This window comes from Haliotis rubra, unplaced genomic scaffold (genome assembly GCF_003918875.1).
Source record: "Haliotis rubra isolate DU_JTF1 unplaced genomic scaffold, ASM391887v1 Scf812, whole genome shotgun sequence".
Lineage (NCBI taxonomy): Eukaryota > Metazoa > Mollusca > Gastropoda > Lepetellida > Haliotidae > Haliotis > Haliotis rubra.
The window spans coordinates 444,085-466,574 of NW_025767538.1; the positions used below are offsets into that span (position 1 = coordinate 444,085).

General features: G+C 38.9%; 1 protein-coding gene across 1 annotated transcript; it reads left to right on the forward strand.

The window, feature by feature from the left end:
* The first annotated feature begins 11,429 nt into the window (after positions 1-11,429).
* On the forward strand, positions 11,430-19,634 carry LOC124261856 (sodium- and chloride-dependent creatine transporter 1-like). Its single transcript, XM_046696228.1, has 8 exons — positions 11,430-11,664; positions 12,552-12,683; positions 14,459-14,735; positions 15,002-15,134; positions 15,335-15,469; positions 17,758-17,861; positions 18,883-19,028; positions 19,606-19,634. Exons 1-8 carry the CDS (start codon positions 11,430-11,432, stop codon positions 19,632-19,634), a joined length of 1,191 nt encoding a protein of 396 aa, XP_046552184.1.
* The last annotated feature ends 2,856 nt before the right edge of the window (positions 19,635-22,490 follow it).

A 22,490-nucleotide genomic window follows, 5' to 3' on the forward strand; every position in this document is an offset into this window, starting at 1 on the left:
TTTAAATTAGAGGCTTATGGAATGCGTGGTAGCTTAATTGAATGGTTTCGCAGTTATCTTAGAAATAGAGTTCAAAGTTAAAGATGGCCGATCATCAGATTTAAAACATATATCGACAGGGACCAGTCTTAGGGCCGCTATTATTCTTAGTATACATCAATGATATTGTCGATGGCATCAACAGCAGTATTCGTCTTTTTGCTCATGACACATCAGTGTATATAGTTGTAGAAGACACAGACAAAACTGCAAGAATTTTGAATAATGACTTAAATCGTATTTATGATTGGGCCGATATGTGGCAAGTATATTTTAATCCAACAAAAATTGAAACGATTTTATTCACCCGCAAAGTAAATCCCTCTGTTATGTTCACCCATAGATATGAAAGGAACTCCAGTAAATGAAGTACATTTCCATAAAAAATTATCTTAAAAAAGATTGTTATTGGAAAAACCAAATTGAAAAAAATAGTAAAGGTTGTAAGTCCTATGGTAAACTGTTTAAAAAGCTTTATATATAGATTAACTAGACATACATTAGAATGTAAGAATACTTATTATATACTTCCACACTTCGATTATTGTTGTCACTTATGGGACAACTGTACGAAAGAACAGTCTATGATTCTAGAAAATTTACAATTAGACGCTCTAAGAACGACTTGTGGAGCCGTGAGAGGAACTAGTCATGAAAAAATCTACAATGAGACCAATTTCATTAGTTAAGCGTAGAGAAATGACAAAAAACTTTCTTTATTCTACAAAATGACTAATGACCTTACTCCAAACTACTTATCTGATTTAATTGCAGAACATGTTTCAGTTTTAAGTTCTTACAATTTGAGAAATACTGATAGTATTCGCACAATTCGTTGCCATACAGACTCGTATGCACGCTCCTTTTCACCAGACACCATATGTTTATGGAACAATTTACCAACCGAAATAATTAACTCACAATCAGTAAATTCGTTCAAAAACAAGATTACAGGCCAAACAAGGAAATATTCTCTTTGATGAAAACTTTGGATCTAGATTTTGTCAAATAGTCCATGCTCGCCTCAGGTTTGGTTGTAGTGACTTGAACGCTCATTGTTTTCATAGACATATTTCAAATAATCCGAATTGTGCATGTGGGTATCCGTGGGAAGATTCTCTCCATTACTTCTTTTCTTGCCCTTGTTATGACTTAATAAGATCAGATAAATATTTCTAGACTTATGGTTTTGACTTAAATTCAATTCTCCATGGTAATCAAACTTCAAGCAACATCATAAATCAGCTTATTCTTGACTCTGTTCACAAGTACATACTACTTTCAAATAGATTCGAATTATTCTTAACTGTAACTAGCGAATCATTTAAAGTAATTTTGTAGCCTTTTTCCTGTTATTATGCATTTCATGCCTTTGTGGAAATAATTGCTTCTGTACTTTGTTTGAAATTAATTATTGATTGTATTGTGTTATATTTTATGGAGCGGCACTCACATAAGCCGTTGACTTGTTGTGCCAATCCATATTCATGCCATGTTAATATTTCATGAATAAAATATGTTTATATCAGAACAGACCCACTAATGTGCATCAGACCTGGCAGACCAAAGCAGGCAACCAATTGGTGTTCTTCATGGCAAACACCAGATGTGTATTTCCATATCATGGAGGCCTGGTAATTAATTCCTCCAAAATGGTAAACATACCAGTATGCTATTTAAGCTCTGTTCCAACCCTTACAAATCAATATAGATTTCAGTAAAACATAGAATGGCAGTACATACTCAATGTGAGTACAAATACAATGGCAATACAATACATTGATATAGCCATAAAGACAGCGATCGTAATGTTCACTGCAACACAATAGTCTCTGTAAAAGGGACTCGTAATAACGAAAATGAATCGACTATATTATGTCTGTTGAATGTCCACTGGTATGAACTTGAACACCTGTAGTGTTATGAGATTCAGCTAAATCTCAAATCCAGCATATTTGGTATTCCGGCGACTGCAAACTTAAAACTGTTGAACCACATTCTTTTGGCTGAAATATATATACTATTCACACTTTGCTAAGGATCAAATCATGGATGTGGGGTCAAATTCGTTTGGATATCTAAGCTTATTGTAGGCAAGGATCCTAGGTTTCAGTATGTCATTTCATCTTCTGGAACCCATGCCTGCAATTGGCAGGTGTTGTGTACTTGTCAATGACTCGTTCCATGATATGCAAAATGGCTGACTGGTGCCATGAAAACCATTTTTATGGTTACTCATGTATCAGGTGTATACGGTTAGATTAAAGCGACTGTTTGCCTAAAGAGGGGTTATTTATCAAGTTTTAAATGGATACGATTTCGAAATATAAATCTACATTTAAGTAAAGTTGTGGAGGTTTGTGATCCTTAGCAAAGTTGAGTAGTATACGAAAGCTTCATTAAAATGCATCTTTGACTGTGAAATCCTTCATTTGTACCTTGAAAGATATTTTCAAGATAAAAGATATATTGCCAGAATGAAACACCAACCAAATGAATGTATGAGCAAATGGCTAGCATTACTTACAGCATAGACTGAAGTGTGATGACTCTTGAACTTGTCAATGTATGACCTTTATGTGGAACTTTATGAGTGTACTTTGCTCGTGTGAATAAAAATAGTGGGGAAAACAAGTTCACAACAACAGAGGCCTCACCGCGAACATAGGCCCAGGCTGGATATCCTGTTACAGGTGACCACAACACACACAACTGCTGGACTTTACATAATTTAAGAAGACGATGGCAAACTGACTCTTTCTATATAGTGTATGTGCTGGTAGAGGCTGTACTGGATTCCTCCGAGTGGTCTGGAAGCTTTCTGTTAAATGTCTACTCCCAGTCTCAATTTATATTTTGTAGTAACTACCACTGCTCTCTTTGGAATCAGACTATCACAATTACAAGCCTGTATAAACAGCACACATAACACCATGTGTTTGTCAGCCTTGTTGAAGCATAATGAAATGTACAGCTATATATGCCTGGTTTAAATGCCCATATTGGGGGGGACTGTGATAAGACTCTGATGGGACTGTTGCCCCTCATCTTTGACATTGGAGAATAACCTCGCACGGTCTGCTCGACCTGGGCAGCGTATGCACACATCTGTGGACCGGTATCTGAGATCACACACAGCATGCATGAGAGTAGAATAGAAGCCTTTCCCGTTCACATTGCCAGCATGACCATGTCGTGGAGGTATGGTGGGGACATGTGGTCATCAACTGTCTCACAGTTTGGAAGGTTTTAGTAAGCCTGCAATCGCTGCTTTAAGGTCGTCACCCTCTGTAAACTTGACAACTAGTTGTGAGCAAATAGTATAACAGTCCGCTTGGATTACCAAGTAACCAGTTGATTTGTGTATGCCAAACAAATCACCAGTGGTACAATTTTCTGTGGTTGTCGCCATGTACTACTTGTACAAGATCTAGGCAAGTTTTGTATATACGAGATATACAAAACCTGAACAATTCGGTATAGATGAGATACAAAATTGTTTCCCTGACATACGGTATATTTGTTGGAGTTCTGGAAACATGCCATCATTGTTCCAGGACCAAAACCAGGGAAGGGTCTATCTACGCCTGTTTCATACAGACCAATTGCACTGACTGTCGATTTATGCAAAACAGTCAGGCTTTAGAAAGGGACGTTCATGTACTAATCACCAAGTACGACTCCAGACTGAAGCACAAAAAGTGTTATGTAATCAAGAGTACATATTGTGCGTCTTCCCAGATATTTAGAAAACTTTTTCAAATGACAGAATCGAGACTATTCTGGTTTGGATATGACTGAAAATGGCAAGCTAAAAGGTAGTGTGGCCCCGTGCTTTTCAACATTATGGTAAGGACTTTTGACAGATTTACCATTAGATGTAGATGCAGCGCAGATTGCAAGTGATGGTTTATTTGGAGTTTGTTATTGAATCGATTATCGATTCAGAAACTCTTACATGTCATTACTGAGGATTCTAAATGGGGATTTAAGGTGTCTCAGTACATTTCTTGGTGAGTATTTTGACCAGAGACTAGCATGCATGGAACCCTCATATAGATCATGCTGTGAACAAATAAGGTTATAAATCTGTTGAAAGGTATTGCCAAAACAAAGTGAGGTGTCGATATATATTCTATGTTATTAATTAATAAATCATTAATATTATCAAGGCTTGACTATGGCTGGAAGGTAATTATGTTTTACTCAAATGTCATCTTTCCAAACTTAATCGCATTCAGTCAAATGCTTTGCGAGTGTGCATGAGTGCCTCTGTCCATGTAACTAGCCCAGTTTCACCTCTCATGGTTGAATGTTTCGAAATGCCTCTAAGTCTTCGTCTCTCAAATATTATCGCCATTTAACATCTGAAACCATTTATAATTTAGCTTATTGTGTTGTAAATAATTTTGTTGAGTGTGTGATTTGCGACAGGTCACATGACAAGGTCCGTTTTGGTTTGATTATTCCTAAACTTGTCGCCAAGCATGGAGTATTAGAGTACAATCTATTTGATTCCTCTGCACCTCCAGACACTGCTCCTTGGCTACTTCTGAAACCAGGTCCTCGTTGTGGTCTGCATTCAACCATTAACGAACGAATGCGTCAAATGTTATAAAAATGATTCGGCATTGTTTTGAATTGCTGGGACATATTGTATTTCAGATTTTTATATCTCAAATGTATTCAGACTTTGACCATCTCTCAGTATTTGCTGTTATAATTCTTCAAGCCCTACGGGTGGTAAATGAATATGATTATAAGACTGTTATATTTACTGGCTCCATGACAGCTGTTAATAATCTGGAGTCAAGAAGTGACATTGTTTATGAAATATTAAAGGTGGATAAAGTTCTGAACTCAAAGTATATTACTTGTGATATTGTGTGGATTCCAGGCCATGGAAATGAAATAGCAGACTAACTTGCCAAATATGAATTTCAAAATCCTGAAGTTACTGGACAATTCGGCGACGTAAGAGACGTGAGCAAGTCATACTTAATTAATAGCTTTCGTCTTGGACACTATGGCTTAAAGGCTTTATCGCTGATAAAGAGGTCACACCCGTATGTACTCATATGGTATCACCCGTATGTATGGTCACACCCGTATGATAAAAATACGTCCGAGACAGTGAAACATTATTGAAATTAATACCCAGGCCAGAATCATTTTCTCTATTTGCACATTTGGGCCAAACATAGTTTTGGTTAAATTCAGCAAGCACTATCAGACTTCGTGTCTGCATCGGGAAAATTTGATATATTATACAAATTTAATAAATACATTTCGTTTCTATTTGATTCCTTTTGTATGACAGACATAAGAAAATATACACACGTTATAAATACATACTATTAACAAGGGGACCACGCAAACCCTTGGACACTGTGGTTAAATGCTTTCCGCATTGATGTCTCACCCGTATGTACTCATTGTGAAGAAAATACTCCCGAGACAGTGAAACATTGTTGATTTGAAATGCGCATGCCACCATCATTTTAGATTAAATTGAAGAAGTGCAGTACTCGAGAAGGAAAGCCCAATAGATCTAATTACACTTTGGGGCCCAAACATATTTTTCGGTTCAGTTCAGCGGGCAGTTCTGACTTTGTGTCGGCATCGGAAAAATGTGCTATATTATGAAAATGTAATAAAGACAAAGATATGTATTGACTTCTAGATAGAGACGACAAAATAATTTCCACGTTCGTAAGAAATCTTCAACCATTTTAACGGTTTTCCTTGTTCTTTTGATCTGCTTCTTTTACTGACTGACTGACTGAGTATGGTTTTATGGTTTTTAGCAATATTCCAGAAACATCACGGCGGGGGACACCAGAAATGGGCTTCAAACATTGTTCCCATGTGGGGATTCGAACCCGGGTCTTCGGCGTGACGAGCGAACGCTTTAACCACTAGGCTACCCAACCGTCCCTGCTTCTTTTAACGAATTCTTACTTTTCAGAAGTGAAATATGAACTCCTCGCAGTTTTAAAATATAAACTATATCATGAAGCAATTGGTTGATCATCACATTTGTGTTACTCACTTTGTTCTTGTTTGAAAGTCATTTGAGGTGTTGGGCACAATTAGACCTTTCAAGGTCCAAGTCACCGTGAAACCCAAATACAATACCATACCATATATGGCTGTTTTGTGTTTTGCGGGATGACATGATATTGACAGGTAGAGCTACGAGGTGCCCGGTAATTTTCCGCGCACGTTGCAAAGCATGTGGGCAGACATTTTATGGTCTAATGCACATAGCAAGTCACAGACAAGGTCGACTTTCACTCGCGGTGACATGCATATTACAATCACTCGAAAGCGTTGAAACTGGTATTTCAGAGAACTATAACACTGCATACCTTATCTGATTGCACGCTAAATAAATCTTGAAGAACAACCATTATGTTGGGAAACCGAGCATGTTACATCGATGTCATAAAGCATTTCAGACGGAAGACACGCTCTACATCGTATTTACATTTATTGAAAATATGTTTTCTATTCATGACTGTTATATTTAGATCAGCCTTTTCGACAGTTTTTCTGCTCACGTACGTAAATAAAATTTTAAAGGTTTAAGAGTATTTATCCAATACAATAAAGAATACATCAAGATGGCAGTTTTGAAGTAAAGACTGGGTATATCTTAGAACCTCCAAAGGGATATTTATAAATTCTAAGAACATGGCTTGAGATGCACCCTCTGATAAACATTCTATTGCTGACTTGAAGTTTCCGTTTCTTTGTTTGTTGTTTAACACCGCACTCAGCCATATATCAGCCATATATATCAGCCATATATCAGCAATATATCAGCTTTATATCAGCCATATATCAGCTATATATCAGCTATATATCAGCTATATGACTGCGTTCTCATTCTAATATCTAAACTGCAGTATTTCTTGTCAACAATCTGAATGGGCGATCGTTTTGTTCCGAGGGGCGATAACTCTCCTTTTGAAACGATGTAAGCGATGGTCCGACTGCTCACTTCCTGCCTAGTTCCCGACTCAATGAGCACTGCAACAACTTTCGACAAGTAAAGACAGAGCCAAGCTCAAGCGTTGCCCTTCTGTACCTTCACTGACAAACTGTCGTTTACAACGAAATCCCTTTAACTGACACATGCTTTCCGGTGATTGTTAGTTTCGAACAACATCTTTCATTTAATCTCTAAGTGCAATACGAATTGACACGATGGGAAATCACGGGGTAAACGCCAAAATGTCGGAACACGAGGCAGTGCAAGCCTCAGGTAAGATACCATCGATGTAATAGTAACATTACGTTGATATATCAGCCCTTATATGTTATTTCTAACGACAATTCCTCAACTATTGCTATTGGTGTATTCAAATCTAACAAATAGTTCTCATACTACCACTGACCTCAATGTAATAAAATCGGAGATACGCTTACATCTTCAGGACATCCTCTGACAGGCGTTTATCACCAATGTATGATTATTATACGTACATCCAAGACTTTGAAGCTGAACTATTCTTGCAGTCTTGATAGTGTTCAGGAAATCCAGCACTCACGTTTACAGGATTGTCTAACCTAGTCTCTGAATATATATAATTTTGATGGTAAAAAATAATCCCATTTTCATATTCGGCCCCAGTAAGATGTGAGAACCAGAACCTGAGGGAGTCCAGATTTGCTTCATTAAGGGATTTATCATTACAGAAAGTACTGGGCAGAACGGGGACTAATGTGGTTCTGGGACTGTGAGACATACTAGTTTACAGTTTTACATGATATGTACTGACTTATCACCACTACAGTGAAATGACATAATTGTTGTGATGTTTTAGGTTTAACTGGACCATCAAAAGGAATGGACACGCTTAGTTTTACAGGTACTACTTATCAACTACATTGAAAGTTGTGATGTTTTAAGTTTAACTGACTGGTGTAATATGGCCCCCTTAACAAAATTGCGTTTCTATCCTTGCTTTCTTATGTAGCAAATTACGGAGATGTGTGTCAACAAGCAACAGATCATATTGACTACCCAAGAGGATGTATATGTTACTTCAATACAAATATATGACAAATGTATCTCCTTGTTTTGGTAACATCATGTTGACAATATATTTCCCTTACAAGCATCTACTATCCAGCTTTAGCTTTATATCCTGAATTTCATTCAACAGTTCTCAAAGGCAACTGTAGCCTTATGTCTGTTTGTTAGGAATCAATATTACAAAGAAAATTTGTTTAAAATCAAATACTGTTGTGATGACATAATCATTCCATGTAGATATGTTAATGTATTTACCTATATTTTACAACACATATAACAGATCATACTTACGTACAATGACTGGTAAAGGTCATGCTTGTGTCATGTAATATTAAAGTACACATGCGCCATCATACAAACGTGTCATTGAAAATTACATTTTACAATGCAGATAACTATTGATATACAGAGCAAACAATGATTGACGGTTTTTATTTTTGTGTGTGAGAAAAATATATTAACAGCAAGGAAAAAAGTAAAGCTGGGTCTAAAATGAAACATGAACTATGACTATTATGATCTTCTGTTCATTGTGAAGGCAAACTCCATGTTGACACTGCAAGTCAGTAAAATATAAACGATTTGATGTTTTCAGCACTTAACAGTGTCTAAATAGACTTTGAAATTTAGTATGAATATATTGTTTTTACTCAAATGATGAAAAATGGAAGTTGGAAAGTACCCTGCTATGTAGTTAAACTAGTATAGCCTTTTTTGTGTCTCAAAAGACAATATTTTCTTCTATTTAAAATGTTTAAAATGCCATTTCAATGTTTATTCTTCATTAAAATGCAGTCTATGTAGAAAGTCTATACAACCATTTTATACAGCATAAATCCTTACAGATACTCAAAAACGATTTTCTTAATTTCCACTCTATTTGTGAATAGTGTGTGAGCTGAACATTGAATTATGATCAGATAAGATAAGATAAGATAATTCTTTATTGTCCCAAGGGAAATTTGTTTTGCATCATACGTTCTCCAGTGTTTCATTCATAAAGTAGCCATACATAACATTGCAATTGGTAATCATGAAATAATCAGGATATAAATACATCAATTTAGTACACAAACATAGATATTGAATAGAATTTTGACAATTAAAAGACAAGTCATTCACAGAATTTGTTGTTAATGCATCTAATACTAGCTGGGACAAATGAGTGGCGAACCCTGTTTGCCCTAAAGGTCGGCATACGTAGCCTGCGCCCAGAAGGTAATGATGAATATTCAGATAAGAGTATGTGAGTAGGATCACATAAAATTTTGTTTGCCTTTTTTGAAATTTGCTGCTCATAACAACTACCGATACTTTCGATAGGAAGCCCAATAATTTTAGACGCAGTGTTTTCGATTTTTGAAAGTTTGTTATTATTCTGAACAGACAGGTTCCCTAACCAACTCAAGAAATTAAAGTTTATGACAATTTGAATAAAGGTTTTGTAAAATAACATCATGATTGTTTGGTCGATTTTAAAATGTTTCAACTTCCACAAGACATGCAAGCGTTGCTGTCCTTTTTTATATATTTTCTCAGTGTTTTCGTTCCAGGGGAGTTTCGAATCTAAGACAGTACCCAAATATTTGTATTTAGGTCATTACTGATGTACATTGTTTCTCAATTCTCTCAGTTATGTACCTGCTAATTATTTGTTGTCAAAACTCAAAATATGTATTGCATACACGACTTTCACATTTCGTGTATCGCATCGGCTTCCCGTCGTACTAAATTGCAGGTATATAGTCTTATCAGCCATAATACAACTTCTACAATAGAAATACACTCCAGGTTTAAAAGTGTGATATTTACAAATCTAATGCAAGACGTTTCATTACTGAACGCCAACAAAACGCCAAAACATGACCTGAAATGAAAAATACGCTAATTCCAACGCCTCGCTTCGAACGGCTATCTGATCGATTCATTATTGCAATATAAGCATCCATGTTGTATCTAGGTATCATGGAACAAATATTTTAGGACATAACACTTGATATATCATCGTTACAGGGAAAATATATACACCGTCCATGCGCCAACGTGAATGTTATCGGTGAAGTTGAAGGTCATACTGGTTAACTGTCTCTAGTGTAATTGTAACATGTACAGCTCGCGTCGCAGCGTGCGTTGTCCGTTTAAGGTTGGACCGTCCGGATGAGGACACCTTGCGGGTTAGTGAAGGGAAGATAAGTTGAAAAACATCGCCCCTTCCTCTAATTTCCAAAGACCCGCTTTCAGAGATCGACATTTAAGTTATTTTCAGGTTGACGCCCAGCCTCCAAATATTGTAATACTCAAGGAATTATGTCGTGTCTGAAGCGTCTCAGGTGGCCACTTACAATTGACCATTACTGCACTTTTTTAAAGAATCATTACCTTTATATAACTCTTATTATACATATACCGTGCAACGTCGCTCCATCAGCGGTACGATATCCCGTAGCTTTACACGGCGTTAACCACAAATACCACTCACTTGACGTACCCAGCACAACAGGTGACCTTGCACCCATCGAAGCCAGACATATATATATTATACCCTTCACCCTTAGGTTTCCCCTCCATGTCAACAATTCAAAGTACCTGTCGTCAGACTGTTGTTATGGAGCCGCGACCACTCACTGCGCTCTGTACGCTGGTGATGAAGTATCTCACTCCGAGTGTGTGTGATCTGTTAGTACGGGGGCTAGTAATATAGTTATATTTCCATAAACGCTTTTGCTAATTTTTAACATAGTTGTTCATTCCGGAATGTTGCATGTTTGTACAGATTATTTTAGTATTTCAACGTGTGGTGATGTTTAAAATATCTACATTTAGGTCTGCCAACTTTGACGAAGAACGGTTATTTCATTTTTTACGATTAGTAGCAGCAAGAAAACATGATTATTTAAACGATCAGGGATATTTCTAAAACAACACCACTGTCTAAGTATGTGGAACCATGGTTTCAGAAGATGGCTGATGTTGTAGGACTCCTACACTGACGTTGTTCCTGTTAACCATTACTACAGGTCCGCACTGTGCTCTCCTATTTAACTCTTGCTTGACAAGGAACTAGACCAACGTCGCATCACAATAGAATATAGAGCTTGTTGTCACAGATTTTACCTCCTGTCTTTACTGGTGAAATTATAAAGTTCTATCGCTTGCACATACATGTAGATCTATATGCTTTTAACCCCAACATCTACATATATGAATGCATGAGATTTGTTTTACATACTCTAGGGAGCATTTATCAGCAGGTAAAACCTAATGTGGTCAACTATTTTCTGATAATCAGTCCATAACATTGAGTAAAATACTGTTTCCTTGATTGCCAAGATAACTGTTGTCGACGATGGCTACAGAGAACATTCGCCAGCAACACCAGGAGCTGACCAGCGGTATCACTCTGGACGTTGTGAGCGCCAGTCCGGGTGGACGCACAGCAGTGGATGGAACTCAAGCTGACCCTAAATCTACCAGAGGGCAGTGGTCAAGCCGACTGGACTATATCATGTCCATGATAGGCTACTGTGTTGGGTTTGGGAATTTGTGGAGATTTCCATACATCTGCAACAGGAATGGTGGAGGTACGTGCACCTATATTTGGTTCAATCAGACATGATATCTTGTAGAACGTATCATATCTCACCTTCAATGTATCAATGGAGGACGCATCCTGCAAACATTTCACAGTGTGAACAATTGTAAGTTGTTGGAATTCATCTGTAATTTCTGGCTATGAATACACAATGCCATTCAGGAAGTGGCCAAATGTAACATGAAACGTATGGGATCACTCTTTCTCAGTGAAAAAATAATTCTAGTATTTGGGGTTCAGTCCCAGTCTGGATTCAAAAGGTGTTTGACACAGGTTACTTTTTCTTATACAAGCCATGGGCCAAAGTATGACTAAAACATAATCACAAAAAACAGGTCAAAATATGTGATTAAAAAGGCTTATTTTTGTACATACAATAGGCCCTAGTACACAACCTGTTGTTCTCACAGATGTTCAGTAGTTGCCACAATTGAATGTCTTCAATGAGACATGCACGTTTATGTGATTCAAAAACCACAGTTGGGACAATATACCTTCTGGGAACTCAGACTTGATCGTTGAAAGACAAGTCCTGCTAACCTTTAATGTCCTTCGCTTTTTCCGAAATGTACTCTGAACACTGTCACGTAACAATCTCACAATATAACGCAACAGTTTCACCATGTAAACAGCATTGCATTTCTCGCATGTGTATTTACAAAGATATGTTTTGTGCAGATTTATGGCAATACGAATTGACGTGTAATGAACCTTTTCCTATATACCAGGTGTGTATCTATGCAAATACGTTGTTCCCATGTATACAGTTATGTACAAGTGGCATATCATTGAAACAGGTAACATTCTATACTTTCTCTGAATCCATAACGTAGTGTCCGTCCATAGTCATAAAGACCTCCTAATTCCCCTGAACAGGTGCTTTCCTGATTCCATTCATGATATTCCTCGTCATCACGGGTCTCCCGATGTTCTACCTTGAAGCAGCTCTGGGACAGTTCTCTGGGAAAGGGGCGGTCCAAGTGTGGAACTTCTGCCCTCTCCTCAAAGGTGGGAACGTTTCTCTATTTCACAAGGGTCTCAATCAGTTAATACAGTCATTAACATATCAGAAACAGTATATTTTGAACAATAGTAAATATGGGCGAATACCATAATGGCCAGGTCTAATCTGACGAATACGCCAATTTCAACAGTGGTGCCCGTGTGCAGAATATGCTGGTGATTAACAAAAATACGTTAACAATCCTTACTTTACAAATGGTGAACGTGCAATGGGCATGCTCCAGACTGGTCTCTGTGGCTGTTGCACGTGCCATGAGATGCAGTTGACGGACAATTCACATCACACCTACAACATCTGATCGCCCCAGGTCAGCACGGCAACGTGTGACGTCACATGCCGTCTAACCTCCATTCCGAAGATATATCAAAATCCTATAAAAGGAGACATATTGTTTGTCCACGAAATAGACAACCAAATTATATCTCAAGGATAATACTCAACACATTCAAGAAAGTAGATTTTATGTACACATTAGGAACACAAGACAAATGAAACTTATGCCTTTTGGATTCACAAAATCCCAACAGTTTTACTAAAATGTCTTAGAAATCTCAGGTCTACGTCCCAGACACATATTCCCAAATTCTGATGAAAAATATATTTTAACTTTGTGCACCATTACCACCCACAATAACCCTTATCAAAATATCTGTCATGATCCTGAGTACATAAATATATTCACATCTAAATCTTCCGAAATGTAGGACTCTTTGCCCAAAATGAAACAGATGTGTCATGTTAATGTCTCCTAGATGCGATCTGAAGCTGCAGGTATATCGAGATATGAATTACACCATCTGATGTGTTTTAGATCTATGAGGGTAGGCAACCATTTAGCGAACATCTGGTATCATCAGTATTTGCTAGTGATTCATAAACACATGCTATAGCATCGTATTTCATGATATCAATCACTGGATTGACTGGTCCAGACTAGATTATTAACAGACCACCGCCATACAGCTGTAATATTGCTGAGCGCAGAATTAAACAAGCCAACAAAACCAACACATGCTCATAATATATTCGGAATGGTACAACCAGCAGCGCTTTTGGCAGGGATCGCTATTTAACTATGAGGCCATCAACGTACGTGAAACGTGACTCTGTCTTTCTTTCCAAGTAATGATAAGCGCGAATCTTGATCCTGTCTTCCTCCCCAGGTATTGCCACACGTGACTGTTGACTCTCTGTTCCTCCTCCCCAGGTATTGCCACACGTGACTGTTGACTCTCTGTTCCTCCTTCCCAGGTATTGCCACACGTGTCTGTTGACTCTCTGTTCCTCCCCAGGCATTGCCACACGTGACTGTTGACTCTCTGTTCCTCCCCAGGTATTGCCACACGTGATTGTTGACTCTCTGTTCCTCCTCCCCAGGTATTGCCACACGTGACTGTTGACTCTCTGTTCCTCCCCAGGTCCCCAGGTATTGCCACACGTGACTGTTGACTCTCTGTTCCTCCCCAGGTATTGCCACACGTGATTGTTGACTCTCTGTTCCTCCTCCCCAGGTATTGCCACACGTGACTGTTGACTCTCTGTTCCTCCCCAGGTATTGCCACACGTGACTGTTGACTCTCTGTTCCTCCCCAGGTATTGCCACACGTGACTGTTGACTCTCTGTTCCTCCTCCAGGTATTGCCACACGTGACTGTTGACTCTCTGTTCCTCCCCCAGGTATTGCCACACGTGACTGTTGACTCTCTGTTCCTCCCCAGGTATTGCCACACGTGACTGTTGACTCTCTGTTCCTTCACAGGTATTGGCATTGGTTGTATAGTCCAGGTCGCCATCTGTCTGCCCTACTACAACATCCTGCTAGCGTGGCCCATCTACTACCTGGTGAGATCCTGCACCACCGTCCTGCCCTGGACAACGTGTGGCAACTGGTGGAACACGGACCTTTGTGTAGAGGACATCTCCCTTCTCAGAAACATGTCCACGAACTCCTCTGCCGTCAATGGCACCGACACTAACACTGCCGCACTGTGGAGGAACACTACCTTGGCTCACACGGCTGTGGAGGAGTTCTATCAGTCAGTATAAGAGTGACTTGCTTGACAATTCGAATGTAGCTATCTAAATGTTCAGTAAGAATATCGTATGACATATGACATGAACATACAGTATATGTGTATACTGCTACTGTGACATCTTTTACAAAAAAACTACTTGTCGATAGTAGGATATTCCATCTGAACATACATAAATACATGCAATTATATCATGTTTCTCAAGTAGCCATCTGCCTAATATACCATCACTGAATAAATATACTTTGATTTTATGACATTTCTTTTAGGTACAATGTTCTTCGCATTTCAAATGGAATACATGAAGTTGGCTCAGTTCAGTGGCACTTGGTGGGATGTCTCTTTGCTTCTTATGTCATTATTTTCCTGTGCCTGTTTCGTGGAGTGAAAGCTACTGGGAAGGTGAGGCAATACAACTGGCGTGAGTGAGAGAGGAAGAAGGAAGGAAGAGGGGGTCAAATTACGTTTGCAAACAACATTGTTTTGAATATTTACATATCTGAATCGTGTAAGGTGACCAGTGGTTCTCAAATGAAATGACAACGATATGGCCTCTAGATGTGATTCAGATGGGATGTAAGAAGAGCTGTTCTGTGTTCCAGATAGTGTACGTGACTGCCCTGCTGCCCTACATTCTCCTGACCACGATCCTGATTAGATGTCTGATGCTGCCAGGCTCTTCTGATGGCATCGCGTATTACATGAAACCAGATTTCAGCAGACTGCTTGACATTCAGGTACTTTCCTCTTGGGCAGCAAATGGTCATCTCTTTCTTGTCATTCACCACCATGTTTATGACGGGTGTCACCGGAAGGGAAGAACACGATTATCTTTTCGCGAACCTCAGGTCAATTTGATAGTGATTCATAAACACATGCTCATGATATTGCCTGAAGCTTATATTGGTCTGTGCTTACGATTTCTTATGGACGTGGAAAGGGTTCTGGTGTTTAATGGTATTAGACAACACCCAGTTGTCATAAATGGCATTCCAAATACATTTCTTGCTAAAAGTATTCTTGGGTGTAAAAATGTTTGAGATAAAACTTTCCTTTTGAGACTATTTTATACTAAACAATCCTTTGTTCTTTATACCTGTTTGTCAGTATGCTTGTGGATACATGGGATCCCGACTTGATGTCGTTAATTGATTGATGCAAACAACATATGTTATCTTAAAACACAAGTATGTACTGCCTTGGGAATATAGTGTATTACTTGCTGCTGGAGAATGAATGTGTCAGGGGATGTGCAATGTGTAGTTCACAGAGCTGTATACATCAAAGTGTTTTGTGGGAAGGTGGAAAGAGAATGTTTACAGTGATACGGAACAGTAATGTTCAATGTGAAAAATGTTATTCAGATCGAGGGACATGTGATGTAATTTGAGGTCACTATAAAATAAAGACCTGGTATACTATAAAGCGGTGGTATGTTGTATCTGTTATATTTCAGCTGAGCTGTTTTGCAATGATATTACACCGTGTCTGTTGGGATTCAGTAGAAGTTCATATTGTTTCTTAAGAATTATTAGTTGTCAGGAATGTATCACTATCTACTGGAAGCAGTGGTGCAGGATGTAGTATACCTTCCGCAAGGCATTCGGATTATGTAAGTGGACAAGTATGTATGCCTCAGTCATTACATATTACATGTTTGCATCCCAGACATCAAGTCTATAACCGTTTCCCCGTCCATAAGAAATCTTTGTTAAATGCAGAGTCGATACTTTTTTCAGCAATATTACAGGTGTACGATGTTGATGATCCATTGATTGTCAGTAGTGTATAAAATATAGCCCGTCCCACAGTCCTTGACGGGAAATATTTGAAAAAATATACTTAACTTGGTTAGAACGTGTTGATGTTTTATTGTTTAAATTTTTGGAACTGTTTGTGTTTGTTCCAGACTGTTCACTTTTTTGGACAGCCAGTCCTTGGACAGGCCACATTTCAAAACTATTTTATACACTGTTGTCATCATGCGATACGATGACACAGCATGTGTATATGAATCAGTATAAAATCGTGATGGTACCAGGTGTTCGCGAAAAGGTGAACTTATCCTGTCCCACCAGTGGCACGCGTCATAAACATATGCAAAGTCTAGTCAATTGTTCACCTGAAATAATTCGGGAACGTATGGTAATCTCAAAATAAGGAATTGCATCGGACATAATTTTCGTCACAGATGCATCAAATTTTGAAATGTCCTCGAAATGACTACGATAAAACGTTTTGAAAGTTTTACTGAGGTCTTGAATATTGTAACTTTGTTCGACCAACTTCAGAGCAAGAGTCGCATGACTCTTTGAAACCTTGGTAACAGGAGCATGGTCGATTGTATCTCAATAGTTGTGAAATGTAAACACCAAAGGCTGGATCTGTTGCGATATTGCTCGACATTAAAGGAAAGTTGACTATTGGGAAGTTGAAATTATAACTTTTGTCATACAGCCTTGTGGTCACCCTGGATCTTTATGCATAGACCTAAGTATGAAGCAGTTGAGGCGATCTCACTTGTGTCCATAAGTTCAGGTTCAAGTGGGTAAATCAGTGGAAGGCAATTGGCTATTTAATGGTTATTAAAGGATATCAAATCATCGATATACCTGAAGCTTAAGTTAAACTTCTTGGCCAAATTACCTTGTTTTGAGCTTCTTTGCTGCCCGGTGAATGACATTATCACTGACTTAAATTGCTTTTGTCACAATTCTTGTATTTTATACTGTCATTGGAATTCCGCTGCCATTCTGTTGCAGTTATGTGTATTGGTATATAACGAATTGTTCATTGTTTAACATGTCCTTGTTAATTGTTGGCGTCACTGGCTTTATTCCTTTTGTCACAATTCTCGTATTTTATAATTCCGCTGCCATTCTGTTGCAGTTATTTGTATTGGTATATAACGAATTGTTAATTGTTTAACATGTACCTTGTTAATTTTTGGCGTCACTGACATTACGCTGAATTCTACTGGGTGTAGATCTGTGTGTTAACTTAATGCTATATACATGTTGACCAGGTGTGGACAGAAGCTTGTCTTCAGGTGTTTTACAGCCTGGGCCCTGGATGGGGCATCGTAGTGACAACATCCAGCTACAACAAGTTCACTGAACCCACGTTACGGTAAGAGGGACTTCAGGTGATACATCTATCGACATACGTTAGTGAAATGTCTGCCTAATATGGATTGCATTTCCAATAAAATGTATTAATCAGCATGGAGTCAAGGGTACTCTAAAATGTGTTATCATCACAAAGTGTAAGGTTGGGAAACTCGTAGTGTCGTACTTGGACATAGCTGAGATATATTTCATCGATTCTAGTTCTGCTGTGGAATCCAAATACAGTGGAAGCTGTCTAAACCGGCACACATTGGGACCAATAAATAATCCGGTTTAGACATCGTGCCGGATTGTAGAGCTTGCACGGTTACCTATGACTAGAACTGAACCAGGTTTGTCACTCTCATATGCATTGTTGTATTACGTGGTTCTCTCAATTTCTCTCTCAACACACTAATTACATGTACAAGTATACCCATACTGTACTGAGATTACATTATCTTTGTCAGCAACCATGTAGTTTCAACGCAGGATTAATTGGTGACAACACATATCCCTCCGACTCCTCGCCATGCGCCGGATTAGACAGCTCTGATTACTGTATAAATACATATTCGGGCGGCTCATTTCATGCTGAGATCCGGAATTGACACCTGCCAGATAACAGAGCTCTCAAATGATGAACAATGTACTAGCCATGGATGGGACTGAGATTTTATGCCAGTGTTAACCTCTTGCCGGATTGGACAGCTGCCGGTTTTGACAGCTTCCACTGTATGACGACCGCACAGACGGAACTATATTATAGGCAACTTTGCTTGGGGCGGAGGATGAGAATATTCAGAGTATCAACACACCAGTTCACCAATTTAGAAATAGTGCATCTTTTAAAGAACTACTGAGCAATGGGACGGACAGACGGCACCTATCGCTATTCCCCAGCTAACGTATGCGTGTGTGTGCGTGTGTGTGTATGCGCGCGTTTTGTACGTATCTCTCTCTCTCTCTCTCTCTGTATTTGTAGCAGATTTAATTACCTTGAGAGAATGATACTAAACGTTCAATGTATTTTATACTTTCAGCGACAGCATCATACTGTGCGTTGCATCGGAGGGCACGAGCATATTTGCTGGCTTTGTCACCTTCTCTATCCTGGGAGTGATGGCCGAGAGAGTCGGTGTGTCAGTCACAGAGGTCGTGTCATCAGGTGGGGCAATCCGTGATGCAAGTATGTGGGGAATCACTGTGGCATTTCTGTTACAAGACAAGTGCAGTGCTAGATTTATAACATCCGTAAACATTAACAGCGCTATATCACCCCACTCTTCTTTTAAACATACACCATGCATTTCAGGGAAGCCAGCATACAATGTATTCCAAATATTACGTATTAAGATTACAATATTAAAAAGTTCCAATGAATAAATGCAACGTTGCATTAATTCGACTGTCGCGCCCTCTTCTGGCCGAACATTACTTCAAGCGAACGCCATAGAGTTATGTCCCTTTGAACTCTCTTTAGGAATATCCTACGCACAACTTGTGATTGAAACCAGTTCGGCAAACACCGACAAAACCGCGTGCGACAGTTTTCGATGTTTGTTTATATTTGTTTACATTCCATATATGGCAAGTGTTCTCTGTTTGAAAGCTGTTCGCCTCGAAGTTTCAATAATCGATTTCGGTAAGTCGGAAGGGATAATAAGTCTTTAATTGCATCAGTAGGAAGGTAAAGTGAGTGCATATGTCCCAATATATAATATACGCCAAAATATTGTCGACAATGTGTGACATTGTGTCTTTAGCTGAAGGTATTACAAAAACATGTCTCTGAAAACAGGTCCAGGATTGGGTTTTGTTGCTTACCCAGAAGCCCTGTCTCAACTTCCGCTTCCTCAGATGTGGTCGTTTCTGTTTTTCTTGATGTTGCTGACCATTGGATTAGACTCTCAGGTGAGACTTAAAAGGTTACAATTATAATGTGCAAGATAATCCAATTTCTGTGTATGGGTCGAACGAAAAGTTTCACCTGGAATTAGCTTATGAGCATTAGATCTTAAGTCATCTTAAGCCTATAGTTGCACATTGTGTTTTAGTTTCTGTTCGCGGAGATCGTGTCTACGGCCCTCATTGACCAGTTTCCGAGGACACTTGGGAAGCGGAGAGGTTTGGTGACAGCAGCTTTGTGTGGCGTTGCCTTTCTGTTGGGGGTCATTATATGTACACAGGTATTTCATACACAGCATTGGTAATTGGTATCAGATAGAAACACAGCTTCAGTTATCTTTCTCATGGAGACTTCAAGATGTTGAAAGATACTGTATTCTCAAGCAATAAAACGACTCATCCTTAAAACATTACCATTTGACATCGAAATGACCTTGGTATGGTCTCACGTCAAGTCCAGCTGACATCGAGATGACCTTGGTATGATCACACTTCAAGTTCCGCTGACATCGAGATGACCTTGGTATGATCACACTTCAAGTTCTAGCTGACATCGAGATGACCTTGGTATGGTCTCACTTGAAGTTCCGCTGACATCCAGATGACCTTGGAATGATCACACTTCAAGTTCCGCTGACATCCAGATGACCTTGGTATGGTCTCACTTTCAGGGTGGGATCTACATCATGCAGCTCCTGGACTGGTATCTGATGTCTCTGTCGTTGTTCCTGTTCTGTACCCTGGAGTGTGTGGCCACGGTCTGGTTCTACGGTGAGAGTAGTGGTAACCGCCCAACGTCTAGCTCGCTTGTGTACTACACACCACACCACATGTAAATGTCTACACCACCAAATGTCGGAGATTTACCGGTTGCAATGGTATCCAGGACATGTTTCAATAACGTATAATTGTGTGAGTGTTTGCACAGTGCAGGTAGCTACAGCATGTTTCAATGATATATAATTGTGTGAGTGTTTGCACGGTGCAGGTAGCTACAGCATGTTTCAATGATATATAATTGTGTGAGTGTTTGCACAGTGCAGGTAGCTACAGCATGTTTCAATGATATATAATTGTGTGAGTGTTTGCACAGTGCAGGTAGCTACAGCATGTTTCAATGATATATAATTGTGTGAGTGTTTGCACAGTGCAGGTAGCTACAGCATGTTTCAATGATATATAATTGTGTGAGCATGTTTTTCAATGATATATAATTGTGTGAGTGTTTGCACAGTGCAGGTAGCTACAGCATGTTTCAATGATATATAATTGTGTGAGTGTTTGCACAGTGCAGGTAGCTACAGCATGTTTCAATGATATATAATTGTGTGAGTGTTTGCACAGCATGCAGGTAGCTACAGCATGTTTCAATGATATATAATTGTGTGAGTGTTTGCACAGTGCGCAGGTAGCTACAGCATGTTTCAATGATATATAATTGTGTGAGTGTTTTCACAGTGCAGGTAGCTACAGCATGTTTCAAATGATATATAATTGTGTGAGTGTTTGCACAGTGCAGGTAGCTACAGCATGTTTCAATGATATATAATTGTGTGAGTGTTTTCACAGTGCAGGTAGCTACAGCATGTTTCAATGATATATAATTGTGTGAGTGTTTGGTAGCAGTGCAATGATATATAATTGTGTGAGCGTTTCAACAGCATGTTTCAATGATATATAATTGTGTGAGTGTTTGCACAGTGCAGGTAGCTACAGCATGTTTCAATGATATATAATTGTGTGAGTGTTTGCACAGTGCAGGTAGCTACAGCATGTTTCAATGATATATAATTGTGTGAGTGTTTGCACAGTGCAGGTAGCTACAGCATGTTTCAATGATATATAATTGTGTGAGTGTTTGCACAGTGCGTGCAGGCAGCTACAGCATGTTTTCAATGATATATAATTGTGTGAGTGTTTTGCACATATGCAGTGTAGCCAGCATGTTTCAATGATATATAATTGTGTGAGTGTTTGCACAGTGCAGGTAGCTACAGCATGTTTCCAATGATATATAATTGTGTGAGTGTTTGCACAGTGCAGGTAGCTACAGCATGTTTCAATGATATATAATTGTGTGAGTGTTTTTTGCACAGCAGGTAGCTACAGCATGTTTCAATGATATATAATTGTGTGAGTGTTTCACAGTGCAGGTAGCTACAGCATGTTTCAATGATATATAATTGTGTGAGTGTTTGCACAGTGCAGGCAGCTACAGCATGTTTCAATGATATATAATTGTGTGAGTGTTTGCACAGTGCAAGGTAGCTACAGCATGTTTCAATGATATATAATTGTGTGAGTGTTTTCACAGTGCAGGATAGCTGCACAGCATGTTTCAATGATATATAATTGTGTGAGTGTTTGCACAGTGCAGGTAGCTACAGCATGTTTCAATGATATATAATTGTGTGAGTGTTTTCACAGTGCAATGTAGCTGAGTGTTTGCACAGTGCAGGTAGCTAATGTTTCAATGATATATAATTGTGTGAGTGTTTGCACAGTGCAGGTAGCTAGCAGCATGCTTCAATGATATATAATTACAGTGTTTCAATGAGTGTTTGCACAGTGCAGCTACAGTAGCTACAGCATGTTGTTTCAATGATATATAATTGTGTGAGTGTTTGCACAGTGCAGGTAGCTACAGCATGCTCTCAATGATATATAATTGTGTGAGTGTTTGCACAGTGCAGGTAGCTACAGCATGTTTCAATGATATATAATTGTGTGAGTGTTTGCACAG